This window comes from Kogia breviceps, chromosome 1 (assembly GCF_026419965.1).
Source record: "Kogia breviceps isolate mKogBre1 chromosome 1, mKogBre1 haplotype 1, whole genome shotgun sequence".
NCBI classification, from domain to species: Eukaryota; Metazoa; Chordata; class Mammalia; order Artiodactyla; family Physeteridae; genus Kogia; species Kogia breviceps.
In genome coordinates this window covers 133,289,150-133,303,380 of record NC_081310.1, presented here as the reverse complement: position 1 = coordinate 133,303,380, position 14,231 = coordinate 133,289,150, and the positions used below count along the sequence as shown (strand labels likewise).

General features: G+C 34.8%; 1 protein-coding gene across 4 annotated transcripts in view; it reads right to left on the bottom strand.

The window, feature by feature from the left end:
- The window catches only part of ADGRL4 (adhesion G protein-coupled receptor L4), a 123,589-nt gene that overhangs the window by 44,465 nt on the left and 64,893 nt on the right, over positions 1–14,231 (bottom strand). For 2 of the 4 annotated variants that reach the window (XM_059075112.2, XM_067044008.1), the window contains exons 3-7: positions 13,011–13,163; positions 3,145–3,294; positions 2,608–2,678; positions 1,630–1,809; positions 1,336–1,519 (exon numbers count right to left, since the gene is read on the bottom strand). In XM_059075112.2, the coding sequence (XP_058931095.1) occupies positions 1,336–1,519; positions 1,630–1,809; positions 2,608–2,678; positions 3,145–3,294; positions 13,011–13,163 (738 nt within the window). Of the gene's footprint in view, positions 1–1,335; positions 1,520–1,629; positions 1,810–2,607; positions 2,679–3,144; positions 3,295–5,114; positions 5,392–13,010; positions 13,164–14,231 lie in introns of those variants that run through there. The other 2 variants (XM_067044020.1, XM_059075120.2) reach the window with 2 other exon arrangements.

Below are 14,231 nucleotides of genomic sequence, written 5' to 3'. Positions count from 1 at the left end.
TCCATCATTGTTATATTTCAACTTCTTAATTACGGCAGGTAGAATGAACATATTCTGAATATGATGTTTGGACATTATAATTTGTATTTAAAAATCTGACTCAAGTTTATTTGTTTGATTTCACTATAGCATTCATGGATTAATTCTATCTTTATTGAATAAAAGAAAATATGTATGTACACAAAGAAGCTATAAATCATAATTACTAAAGCAGACAAGCAACTACAATGTATTAGAGGATATCTACAATATAATTTATTATATACAGAGTGATTGACTTAAATTCTTGAGTAATAATATCCTTACCTGGTGCATTTTCACCTTTTTCATGCAGGAACATCATAGAAATTTAGGCTCCTATATATGGTCACAATGCTTGCTACCTTAATTTTGAGTAACTGCTGAATCCTGATGAGATAATGATTTTTGTATATCTATAGGTGCACAGCAGGATAACAACCAGAAATATAATAGGGGTGTATATGCAATGATTACTGCAGAAAGTGTACATTGTTTCCTCAGAACAACTTTACAGGCAGCCTCAATTAGATCCAGATTCTTAATGTGTTAAGTATGAGATTTCATAAAGCAGGAAACATTCCAATTTGCTATGCTAATTACTTTATATTATCGAAAGGCAAAGGATTCCTAATGAGAAATTTAAATATACTACATTCAGGACAAAGATATACGCCCAAAGGATTTCAACGTTAAAAATAAACATCTTCAAGGTTCAACATTAGCAAAATAGGGCATGGTTACATAAAATATGATCTATCCATAGACTACTGCAGAGACACTAAAAATTATGCTCATGGTGTGGTTTTAGAAGTCAGGATGGTATAACCTTTACGGGGCAGGGGGTGGCTGCCGGGGGGATGAGGGGTCTTCTGGGGTGCTGTTTATACAGACGTGTTCACTTTGTGAAAATTTGTCGTTATATTCATTTGACATGTGCACTTTCTGTCTGTGTGTTATACTTCAATAAAAATTAAACTTAAAAAAATGAAATATACGACATCCAGAAAATCTGCCTGTACTATGATTAGTCAAGTCATGAGATGGCAATGGAGTAATGGTCTCTGACCATTTAAATGCTAAACAGTTCAGAGATAGAAAAAGGTGGAGGCTATAAGTAGGTGGCAAATCTTAGGCACTCATCCTTTTTATTCACACTTCATTCATAACTACTCTTGTGATATGCATCACCATTCATGTCTACATTGACAAAACAACTGCCAGTTTAATTAACAATATTTTAAAGACTTTTCTTCTCTTTTGAGAATGGCTTGTTTGGAAAACTCAATTGCTTTGAAATTGACCTTGACTTCTTACCTATATCACTTGAATTAGTATCAAATTGAGTGGTCTTTTGAAAGTTCTGAGATAGCCTTAAGGTAGCTTGCTCCGCAGCATGTATCAGTTTTGTAAGATGAGTTCTTCTATGGTTTGTAGATAACTTGTCCCAAATTATAAATGTATCCTTTTGAACAAAATTATTCACAGTTTTTACAAATTCCTGTTGAAAAAAAAATGTATCTTTTAAAAATGTTGGACTTTTACATTAATCACAAATGTAAGGAAAATTTTAAGCCTCAATTATATTGAGTTAAAGCTCAACATACTTACAGTAAGAGTTGAATTAGAAAGGGTGTCCTTGGAAGAATTTGTGCTATTCATATAACCCAGTAATGGGGATGATTCAGCTAATATTTCTATATATGTAATTATATCCGTTGGTGAAAGATCTTTCACAGAATTTCTATAGACTTCTTGTAGCAAAGCCACAGGTTCTTCTATGTGCCTAATCTGAACAAAAATGAGCCCAGAGAAAGGAAACCAGTTTAAAGCATTACTAGATCTTTTCAAGAATAAATGTTGCATGATAAATATGTTCTGAGTCTTTTTCTTCTCTTATACATTAATAAGTTATCAGACTACACCTAAACCATAACACAAAGCAATGAAACCTGAAATTATTTACAAAGGATTAGCAAATAGCTTAAATGGCATAGAAGTTACTTCAGAAAGGCAATACATGTTTGAATTTATCATTTTAAAGTTAATTAAAATAAATTATAACTTAATTTGAATTAGGTTTTAATTAACCAGAGAAATTTTTTTACACGATAAACTGGCAATTTGCTTTTACCTAATTGTTAATGAGTCATGTGAGACTCACATTTCTAATCTCAGGACAGTAATTTTATGAATGTCCTACTTTGTTGACTCTTTAAAATAGTATTTACTTTGGTGTACACAATCTAGTTGCATTCAGCTATGTCTCCTTAGAATTTGAAAATGGCCTGGGGTCAAAGTGTGTTTTTACTATTTTATCCATCCAATTTCTTTACATGTTGAAAATAACTTTCCAGTCTACCGAATAGTGAAAAGGTAACTTAAATTAAATATGTAAGTCTTCTTCAGTACTTTGGGGATTTTCAAATTAATCCTATCAAGTACTTAGATCTCTCTATGTAAACAGTTTCAACTCTACATGAAGATCAACTGCTTGTTACTCTTTTAAAAAAAGTGACTTTGGAAAGATTTAAATTGAAACCAAAATGTCAAAATAGAGCGTATTTTTAATTCAATACCTTTACTCACTTTTGTTAAAGTTTTATTAATATTTGCTGCAATACAGATATTATCTAAATGGCAGTCTGGATTCACAATTTCTGTAGAAAAAAACAGATTATATATTAAGTCTTAAAAAATATTTTTCCTAAGATAATTATATTGATACCAGTGATTTTGCTCACGTATTTAGACATTGAAAACATTCTTATCATTTGAGTTTCATTTCCGTTTATTTTATTCATTTATTTAAAAATTTTTTCATTATTCATTATTTTAAAATTTTATTCATAATAAAAATTCATTTATTTTTATTCATTAAAATGCAATATTTTATGGAAAATAGAATATTGTAGTTACTCTAAGGAAACAGGGTATGGTAATTACATAAAACATGTGGTCTACATCTTACATTAAAGAAGACTGTAACTTTTCTTATTCCATTTTATAGATAAAGGACTACTAGCACATTTCTTGAAAGATGTAGCTCTTTGAAACTTCACAACCTTATAGTACATATTTTACATAGTGCTTTGATAATACATACAATTTAATAATATAATTTACCTTGGCAATAAGTGCCATCATTAGGTGTGAACTGTGAGTTTCCTGTGGATGTATGATAACCTTCCTTGCAGGAGCAGTTATATCCACCATCCACATTTTTACACATTGCATGATCACCACAGGCAAATGATTCACTGCATTCATCTATATCTGGGAATATTTGAAAAATTAAAATTTTAATTTAGTGCTCATATAGTTGCTACCTTGTTGATAATAATATTACATACAGTTAGTGATTTCATATCAAATTTACAAGAAAGCAAGAAAAATTCCATCATTTGGAAAACGACAGAGCAAACTTAGCTGCATATATATTTTTAACTTTGATTTGGTCAATCCATTTTGACAATGTATTGAAAATGTTATTCATAGACCAACCCTGGAATTGTTTTCTGAATAGCATGATTCATCAACAAAGTCCTTAGAGTAATTTCAATCATTGATGATGTAATATTTATTCCTAATTAAAGACCTAATTTAAAAAATACATTTAGAATTCTTTGTTTTCTAGTGTGAAATTAAATTGATTGCAACAACTCAGTTTAGAGTAATCTGGAGGGCAAAAAGGAGTAGCCCATTTTCTTTCCAAAGCCTCATTTTTCCATATAAGTAAACCTAAAAATTAAGATGTAGCAGAATGTATGATTCAGCTCCCTTAAAATTTTACCAGAACTTATTACTTTTGTTCAGGTTATATTTTACTATGATTCTTAATACATGGTCATCAAAGGTAAAGTAACAAACTGTACAGAATTAAGTCTTAGATTTTCAGTAACTATATATCAAAGCTACAATAAAAATGGTAAGTTATAAACTCACATAATTTATATTCTTAATTTAAAATTTTACATACTATAATGAATAATGAAATATGTCTTAAAGTTATAAATACAGAATAAATACTCTGCCAGTAGGCAGAGTCCCAATAGGGAATGGTTTCAAGGAAATAAAGAGTCCAGATCATTACCTTAAACTAATGTAAAGATTTTTGTGCTCCTAGCTTAGCCCTGACATCTTAGAGCTTCTCTATGTTAGATTAATTCATTAATCTGTAATCTTGCATATACAAATTGATTTCTTAAAGGCTCATAGAGTGGCACAATCCTGTTTGCCATAATAAGGGGGAGTAATCAAAGTCCAATTAAAATGTAATCTAGCGAGTTATCTGAAATGTAGCTGATCCTTATTTCTCATTTTAAAAATGCAATAATGGCACCCAAAAAACCCATTAAACCTCACACCACCAGAAACTGGAACTGACAGTAAGTCTCTTGCCAGTTCTTGAAGAAATTTCCATTAGCTAAGAAGGTGAGGGTACTGGACTTAGGAAGACTATTAACTACCTGAAAAAGAGGTAGAAAACCCCTTGTTCTTCTGCCAAGTCTTCATAGTCACAATCTGTACTACCTAGAAGTCCAAGTTCTCTACTTTTAAATAAACAAATGCTGCCCTAGCACCCTCACCCTCTTCCTCGAATTTCTATATATATGTGTTCATAAACTGCCTCTCCACACAAAAAAGGACAGAAATAAAGGCGGGGGTGATAGCAGGTTGGCTCTTGGGATCTGGAGAATCATTAGCAAAAACATTCCATGGGCTGAAGTAAAGAAGTCAGGTGGGAGGGCAGACTAGAATTATTATTTTTCATGAGATCAATGAAGTGAGAAAAAAATATGAGAAAGCAAAAGACTAGTCTTTTGTGGAGGAGTGCTGAAGAAGTCATTTGTGCGGTACCCAAATGTGGATAATACCCCAGTGAAAGTGTGAAGAGATCCATGAAGTATCATAAATAGAACAACTTATTTCATAGGAAAGAAAGCTATGTTCTCTGAATACCACCACTTCATATTTTCAGATACCTTCTATGGCTAACTGAAAATGAAGTGTTGATTTCTCCCAATTTCAAAATCATTCAAAAGTGCAACTTTTATTGGGAACTTTGTCCTAAGCCCAATCTCTCAGCAACATACCGATCTTAGCTTTACAAACTCCATTTGCATCCTCCCTCGTGCACTCTGGACACAGGTGTACATAGTCTTGGTGTTCTTGACGGTTTCAGCTTTCCCCTGTGCATCCTCCATACCCTGAGGTCCTTATGTTGGGGTCTCTGCTCTGGTTCCAGCCCTCCCAGAACCCACTCAGCTATCTGCTATTCCAGCACGTCAGCTTTGGACCAACTAGGGTATTTCAGCTTCTGAATTCACCAAGTGACAGAATGTTAATCTGTAAAAATAATGAGGTCATACCCTGGGAGATAAACATTTGAGATTAAGATTATGCAAATTTTTATATTCTGACTCCAAATATTCTAAAAGAATATTAATCACCCTACCAAAGTAATGTTTTTCAAACCTTAATCATCCTTAATCAAATACATGTTTTCTAAATTGTTTATACTTTCCTTGTTTACATTATTGTTTCTCTAACTTTTTACTAAAATGTAGGCATGAGGTTTGCTGAATTTGATATCCTTCTCACTCTGGGCCTCAGTCGTAGAACTTACTGAGTTTAACCTAGTAACAGGTACAGAGTGTGTGACCACCACAACTGGCTGTGTGTCAGGGTAGTCAAAGAGCTTCCACTATCCTTAGCATATCACTCTATGCCTCCTTGCTACCTAGTAACATAAAGAGATTCATAAAATACTGAAAGAGTATCCCAGGCCCAAAAGGGATGAAACTGGCTTAGCCAAAATGAATGTGACTGCCATTTTACATCGATAGCCATACTAACATCTCTTGAAATTTCTTGTAGGGCCTAATTGAATCTAATAAAACCACTATGTATCCTACTTCCTACAGGCAAAGGCCCTGTAGAAGACCTTAATTCAAATCTTGATTCTAATACTCATTAGCTCTGTGACCTTGGGTAGTATTATAAAAATACTCTTAACTCAGAAGAGTTCTTTTTCATAACAAACGAGGAAATGTATGTAAAGGTGTTTGGAGGGGTGCTTAAGATATCGTAGGTACCTGATATTGTAATTGGGAATCAGGTCCAGTGATTCTACTCATATTGTGTGTGTTTTCTTTTCTATTTTTCTTTTTTTTTTTTTTCTTTTTTTTTTTTTTGCGGTACACAGGCCTCTCACTGTTGTGGTCTCTCCTGCTGCAGAGCACAGGCTCTGGACGCACAGGCTCAGCGGCCTTGGCTCACAGGCCTAGCTGCTCCACAGCATGTGGGATCTTCCCAGACCAGGGCACGAACCGGTGTCCCCTGCATCGGCAGGCGGACTCCCAACCACTGCGCCACCAGGGAAGCCCTGTGTGTTTTCTTAATAGCAGGAGCCCTGTGAGTATGTAGGTTTGGAGAAAACACATTGATAATGAGTGTCTCATTAAATTGCCATGTTTTGGTACTCCATAGAGCTGTAAAAGAGAAAAAGAACCCCTTCCCCCATTTTCATGAAAGCTAAATTGCTGTTGTATAATTATTTCAGTCAGGCTAGAATTGACAAACTATATTTAATAAGTGATCCACTTTTTCCACCACCAACTTAACACTCAACACTAATAACCTGATTTCGCTAAATGTAAGTACATCATAACACGCATTTCCTTCTTTTGCATGTCAAAAAATTCATTTGCTACTTTTTCATTAATAAGGTTATGCTTGTTTTTCATGTCTACAATGAGCCAACTCAGAAGTATTTTATCATAATCTTCTTTCAAAACATAATCATATGATTGTTTTGATTTTTATAATTTTTACCAATAACAGAATTTTCTAATGTTGTTTAACTCATACACTGAAAAGAAAAGATACAATGTTCAATTAGTGGAAGCAATTTTCAAAAACAAAATTGAATGTTAATATTATTCAAAGCCAGAAAAAAAATCTGTGCTTATCAGGGTACCTAAGGCAATAGGACATAAAAAATTACAAGTAGTGAACACTGCTCTTAAGCACACAGAAAACGTGAAGAAGTTCTTGGGTTCTATTCATTTGGTTTTGGGAGAGTCACTTTACCATTGGATGCCTCAGTTTCCCCACTTGTGAAATGCTAATCTAGAACAAGATCTCTTGGGAGCTGGGTACCAGATGTTCTGTTCTACTCTGATTCCAAGGAGAAGAAAAATAGGCAGGATGCTAAATTGCACTCAAAGCCTTCTGCAGTGAAATTACCTCATCCATGGAAAATAGTATTTGAATATAGATTAAAGATATAGAATTTTGCTAGGGTCATTTCTTGCCCTGTACTGGAGTTTTTCATTATGTTTTGTTCATACTTTGTTTCTTCCTGGTTCAGTCTTGGAATGTTATACCTTTCTAAGAATTATCCCATTTCTTCCAGGTTGTCCATTTTGTTGGCATAGAGTTGCTTGTAGTAGTCTCTTAGGATGCTATGTATTTCTGTGGTGTCTGTTGTAACTTCTCCTTTTTCATTTCTAATTTTATTGATTTGAGTCCTCTCCCTCTTGTTCTTGATGAATCTGGCTAGTGGTTTATCAATTTTGTTTATGTTCTCAAAGAACCAGCTTTTAGTTTTATTGATCTTTGCTATTGTTTTCTTTGTTTCTATTTCATTTATTTCTGCTCTGATCATTATGATTTCTTTCCTTCTGCTAATTTTGGGGTTTTTTTTGTTCTTCTTTCTCTACTCCCTTTAGGTGTAAGGTTAGATTGTTTACTTGAGATTTTTCTTCTTTCTTGAGGTAGGCTTGTATAGCTATAAACTTCCCTCCTGGAACTGCTTTTGCTGCGTCACATAGGTTTTGGATTGTTGTGTTTTCATTGTCATTTGTCTCTAGGTATTTTTTTATTTCCTTTTTGATTTCTTCAGTGATCTCTTGGTTATTTAGTAACGTATTGTTTAGTCTCCATGTGTTTGTGTTTTACATTTTTTTTCCCTGTAATTCATTTCTAATCTCATAGCGTTGTGGTCAGAAAAGATACTTGATATGATTTCAATTTTCTTGAATTTACTGAGGCTTGATTTGTGACCCAAGATGTGATCTATCCTGGAGAATGTTCCATGTGCACTTGAGAAGGAAGTGTAACCTGCTGTTTTTGGATGGAATGTCCTATAAATATCAATTAAATCTATCTGGTCTATTGTGTAATTTAAAGCTTCTGTTTCCTTATTTATTTTCATTTTGGATGATCTGTCCATTGGTGTAAGTGAGGTGTTAAAGTCCCTCACTATTATTGTGTTACTGTCAATTTCCTCTTTTATAGCTGTTAGCAGTTGCCTTATGTATTGAGGTGCTCCTATGTTAGGTGCATATATATTCATAATTGTTATATCTTCTTCCTGGATTGATCCCTTGATCATTATGTAGTGTCCTTCCTTGTCTCTTGTAACATTCTTTATTTTAAAGTCTATTTAACTGATAATAGTATAGCTACTCCAGCTTTCTTTTGATTTCCATTTGCATGGAATATCTTTTTCCATCTCCTTACTTTCAGTCTGTATGTGTCCCTAGGTCTGAAGTGGGTCTCTTGTAGATAGCATATATATGGGTCTTGTTTTTGTATCCATTCAGCAAGACTGTGTCTTTTGGTTGGAGCATCTAATCCATTCAAGTTTAAGGTAATTATCGATATGTATGTTCCTATGACCATTTTCTTAATTGTTTTGGGTTTGTTCCTGTAGGTCCTTTTCTTCTCTTGTGTTTCCCACTTAGAGAAGTTCCTTTAGCATTTGTTGTAGAGCTGGTTTGGTGGTGCTGAATTCTCTTAGCTTTTGCTTGTCTGTAAAGCTTTTGATTTCTCCATTGAATCTGAATGAGATCCTTGCTGAGTAGAGTAATCTTGGTTGTAGGTTCTTCCCTTTCACCACTTTAAGTATATTATGCCACTCCCTTCTGGCTTGTAGAGTTTCTGCTAAGAAATCAGCTGTTAACCTTATGGTAGTTCCCTTGTATGTTATTTGTTGTTTTTCCCTTGCTGCTTTCAATAATTTTTCTTTGTCTTTAATTTTTGCAAATTTGATTACTATGTGTTCGGTGTGTGTCTCCTTGGGTTTATCCTGTATGGGACTCTCTGAGCTTCCTGGACTTGGGTGGCTATTTCCTTTCCCACGTTAGGGAAGTTTTTGACTATAATCTCTTCTAATATTTTCTATGGTCCTTTCTCTCTCTCTTCTCCTTCTGGGACCCCTATAATGTGAATGCTGTTGCGTTTAATATTGTCCCAGAGGTCTCTTAGGCTGTCTTCATTTCTTTTCATTCTTTTTTCTTTATTCTGTTCTGCAGCAGTGAATTCCACCATTCTGTCTTCCAAGTCACTTATCTGTTCTTCTGCCTCAGTTATTCTGCTATTGATTCCTTCTAGTGTAGTTTTCATTTCAGTTATTGTATTGTTTATCTCTGTTTGTTTGTTCTTTAATTCTTCTAGGTCTTTGTTAAACATTTCTTGCATCTTCTTGATATTTGCCTCCATTATTTTTCAGAGGTCCTGGATCATCTTCACTATCATTATTCTGAATTCTTTTTCTGGAAGAGTGCCTATCTCCACTTCATTTAGTTGTTTTTCTGGGGTTTCATCTTGTTCCTTCATCTGGTACATAGCCCTCTGCCTTTTCATCTTGTCTATCTTTCTGTGAATGTGGTTCTTGTTCCACAGGCTACAGGATTGTAGTTCTTCTTGCTTCTTCTGTCTGCCCTCTGCTGGATGAGGCTATCTAAGAGGCTTGATGGGAGGGACTGGGGGTGGGTAGAGCTGACTGTTGCTGTGGTGGGCAGAGCTCAGTAAAACTTTAATCCACTTGACTGTTGATGGGTGTGGCTGGGTTCCCTCCCTGTTGGTTGTTTGGCCTGAGGCAACCCAACACTGGATCCTACCTGGGCTCTTTGGTGGGGCTAATGACAGACTCTGGGAGGGCTCATGCCAAGGACTATTTCCCAGAACTTCTGCTGCCAGTGTTCTTGTCCCCACAGTGAGCCACAGCCAGCCCCAGCCTCTGCAGGAGACCCTGCAACACTAGCAGGTAGGTCGGGTTCAGTCTCCCCTGGGGTGACTGCTCCATCCCCTGGGTCCCGATGCACACACTGGTTTGTGTGTGCCCTCCAAGAGTGGAGTCTCTGTTTCCTCCAGTCCTGTCGAAGTCCTGCAATCAATTTCCACTAGGCTTCAAAGTCTGATTCTCTAGGAATTCCTCCTCCCGTTGCCAGACCCCCAGGTTGGGAAGCCTTTCGTGGGGCTTAGAACCTTCATTCCAGTGGGTGGACTTCTGTGGTATAAGTGTTTGCCAGTCTGTGAGTCACCCACCTACCAGTTATGGGATTTGATTTTACTGTGATTGCGCCCCTCTGCCATCTCATTGTAGATTCTCCTTTGTGTTTGGATGTGGGGTATCTTTTTTGGTGAGTTCCAGTGTCTTCCTGTCAATGACTGTCCAGCAGCTAGTTGTGATTCTGGTGTTATCGCAAGAGGGAGTGAGAGCACCTCCTTCTACTCCGCCATCTTGGTTCCTCCTCATTATGTTTTTATAGAGGTTCTTAATGACTATAATTACCAGACATGTCGAATTTAAGGATCAGCTAAACTTTCAAATCAGAAGCAATATACTACACGGTGATAGACTAATGTAAAAAGGAAATAGAATTATGGTTCTCTGTTCGAATTCCCTTAGGATTATCACAGTACACAAGGAAAATTACTATAGGACTGGGGAAAAAAAGGAAAAGAAATAGCTGTTTTGCTTCTGAAAAGAGTTTAATCTTTAAGGACAACAAAACTGGTGAAAAATAACAATTTTCCAGAGAATGACTTTTTTCACTGAAACAAACAAAACAGGTAGAAATTGAAGGACTCAATATTGGGTATTGGGTTTTAATCTAAGTTATTGTTTACTGATTACTTAAAATAGCTAAAAGGGGAATTAGCAAAAATGTAGGGCTCTTCCACAGTATTGCAATAATAATTGAGTACTGCGAGAAAGAGTCTTATATTACAAATGTATTACACCCCCGTAAAATGTTGGCTTTCAATTATCTTTGTGTGTGTGTTTTCTCTGTATCTGTGATTAATTTTTTTCTAAACAGGAATTCTTTACTTTTAAGGAATACAGAGAAAGAAATATATATCCCTTTGTGAACTGAGGTGTATTAAAAGTAAACATGATCAGATGAAAAGACAGATGTTTTCTAGAGACAAGAGGGAATGGAGAGCACAGTTAAAATTGTATTAAATTCCAGTGATTAAGATGTTGTAAGTTGCATTTCTTCATTAACTACAATTTTTGTAGTAACGCTTATACAGCTATATAGTTCGAACTTATCTACTAAAGATAAAATAGGCACACATTATATAACATTCTAAAACTAGAGACAAGAGTTTAGGTTTGAGAAAACAAAGAGTGGGGTACTATGTTTTCTGGGAAAATTCTAATTTCTCACATATATTGTAATGCCATAATCCAATAAAAATTTTTGCTGCAAACAATACAGGCAAAATTATAATTCAACAGAAATAGCATTATTTTCTCATATTTTAAATCATTTATGCCCTTGCAAAGTTGATCCACTGCATTTGCATGATCCAGATTCATGTGAGATTTAAATGGCCACCCATTTAAGACTCCTGTGGAAATACCAATGGCTTTCTAGATACAAGGCTGTGATTCTAATCTTCCCTTTATCCTAAATGTGTGAATCTGGAATAGCTCTTCACTTCCCTTGGCTATAATATGAGAATAAAATCTACCTGGTTTATGTAGCAGAGAAAATGCTGTGAATCATAAGTGTACAAGACAGGATAATTTCTTTGATACAGACATTTCACTGATAAATTCTCTTCGAACATTATCTCCTGACTATCATGTGTGTTAATGATAACATTGCCAGACTTCTTCTTAGCTCACTGATGAGAACCTCACTAGAAGCTCATTAAAGGCTTTAGTGTGATCTATATTGATTTAGACATCTCTCGTTTATCTAACTACGGAAACTAGAAGCAGCACCTTACTCCTGCCCATGTTGCATGTACAGTCCTGAGTTCAAGTCTCATATCTACCCCTGGTTATGTAATTAATTCTCAGGGCCTTGGTTCATCTGTTAGTTTTGTAGATTATTAGCAATCATAATTATACTAGCTGTTGGTAAACTGGACAATTTCTTAGAAACCATGATTAAGATGATTCATAATTTATTTTCAAAGTTAAAGTCTTTGGCTCCAGAGAATTTGTCTCTGAAAATTGTTCATCTTTTGAAATTTCTATGCAATTATTTTTTCTCAGACTATAGGATCTGATAAATCAAGTGTGTGACCAAAATACAACAGAAGGACATTAAAAAAAGTCTAGATACTCTATTCAGACTCACAATATTTCACTTAGGGACTGAATTGAAATTAATAACCCTCCAGAAGACATTTTAGTGAATCTGAGATGATTTTCTAAATAGGACTCTAGTGTTTAGAAAAACAGTATGCAGCTCTTAAGTGTGACAAACTTTCGGCAGGCAGCAGTAAAAGCACTAGGACAATTTTTTCACAAGTAATGCTTTCCTGAACACTTTCTAGGAAAATGTAGGGTCCATCTCAGAGTTCATATTTATATAAGCATCAATATCTGGTGATACCAATAATAATTTTCTGGAGTGAATATATTACTTTAAAGTGTAAACATTTATTCTGTTGTTTGCCACCTTGCTAGATCCCATAACTCCACGATTTATTTATTTATTTTTTGGTAAACTGGTTGATATTCTTAAAAAGAAATCTCTTTTTCTATACCCTTGGATAAATATACCATAGTAACTGACACCATACTGGAGAATTAAGGGAATTAATGAAGTTTCTGATAGTATTAACAACGGGGTACAATCAGGGACCGACAGAATTTGGTTTCAATATTATTTAATATCTGGAGGTATAAGCAATAAGAGATAGGTACAAATTTTAAGTTAGATAGTTGAATTTACCTATGCAGATGGTTCCATCATTAGTAATAAACTTGTCTTGGTTACTGCTGGATCTGAAACCAGGTGCACACATACAGTAGTAACTTCCTTCTGTGTTCGTGCAGTTAGCATTTTCACCACAGGACTGCGTTAAATTTCCACACTCATTATCATCTGTGGACATATCAATTTAAAACATTATTTTTATATAATTGAGATTAAGTCTTAGTTTCCATCAGTTTTTGGGAATTTTGCCTGTTAAATAGTTTAAGGTATGTGATGTTTATTTCTAAGAAAAGTTAATAATAAGAATCCACATTCCAGGTACTTCCTTGGTGGTCCAGTGGTTAGGAATCCACCTTCCAATGCAGGGGACGTGGGTTTGATCCCTGGTTGGGGAACTAAGCTCCCACATGCCGCGGAGCAACTAAGCCCACACACTCTAGAGCCCATGTGCCACAACTAGAGAGAAGCCTGCATGTTGCAACGAAGAGCCAGGGTGCTGCAACTAAGACCTGACACAGCCAAATAAATAAATAAATTAATTAATTAATTTTTAAAAAAGAATTCACACTCCATACTTGGTTATTCTTGTTTAAATGTGAAACCTTTGCAGTTGCAAATCAAAATAGAATCTCTTACTTCAAAAACACTAAACATAGCTATTGAATCTATATTGGATTGTTTTTCAAATTTTTACATATAATTTAATTATTATAATGTCAATTAATATCTTATTTGTGAAATTATAATACTCTTTATAATCAGTCAAAAGCATACCATAAGTTAAAAATGAAAAATCAGAGATTACACATTGATATACTCTAATCATGTGCCATTTATTTTTGTCACTTATTTCCCAGAATAATTTTGTGTTACCAGGCTTGCATCCCTTCATTTATTCATTAATGTATTTATTCATTATCATATGTATTGTACTATATATGGAAGAGTACACAAATACAAAAAAAATTACATGATGAGCCATGGTCCTTACCCTTATACTCATACTGTAATTTATCAGAAAAGATATATATAGGTTCATAAACCTTTTTTAAAAATCCACAGATTTATATTATCTGTCAAACAAATGAAATAGAAAACAAGTGTTTCTCAGAAGTGATTATGAGGGGCTGGAGCAGGCATTAGATCCTCTTGTGGGCTGAACTGTGTCTCCCAAAAAGATATACTCAAGTCCAAATCCCTAGTGTCTGTGAGTGTGAGCTTATTAGGAAATAGGAC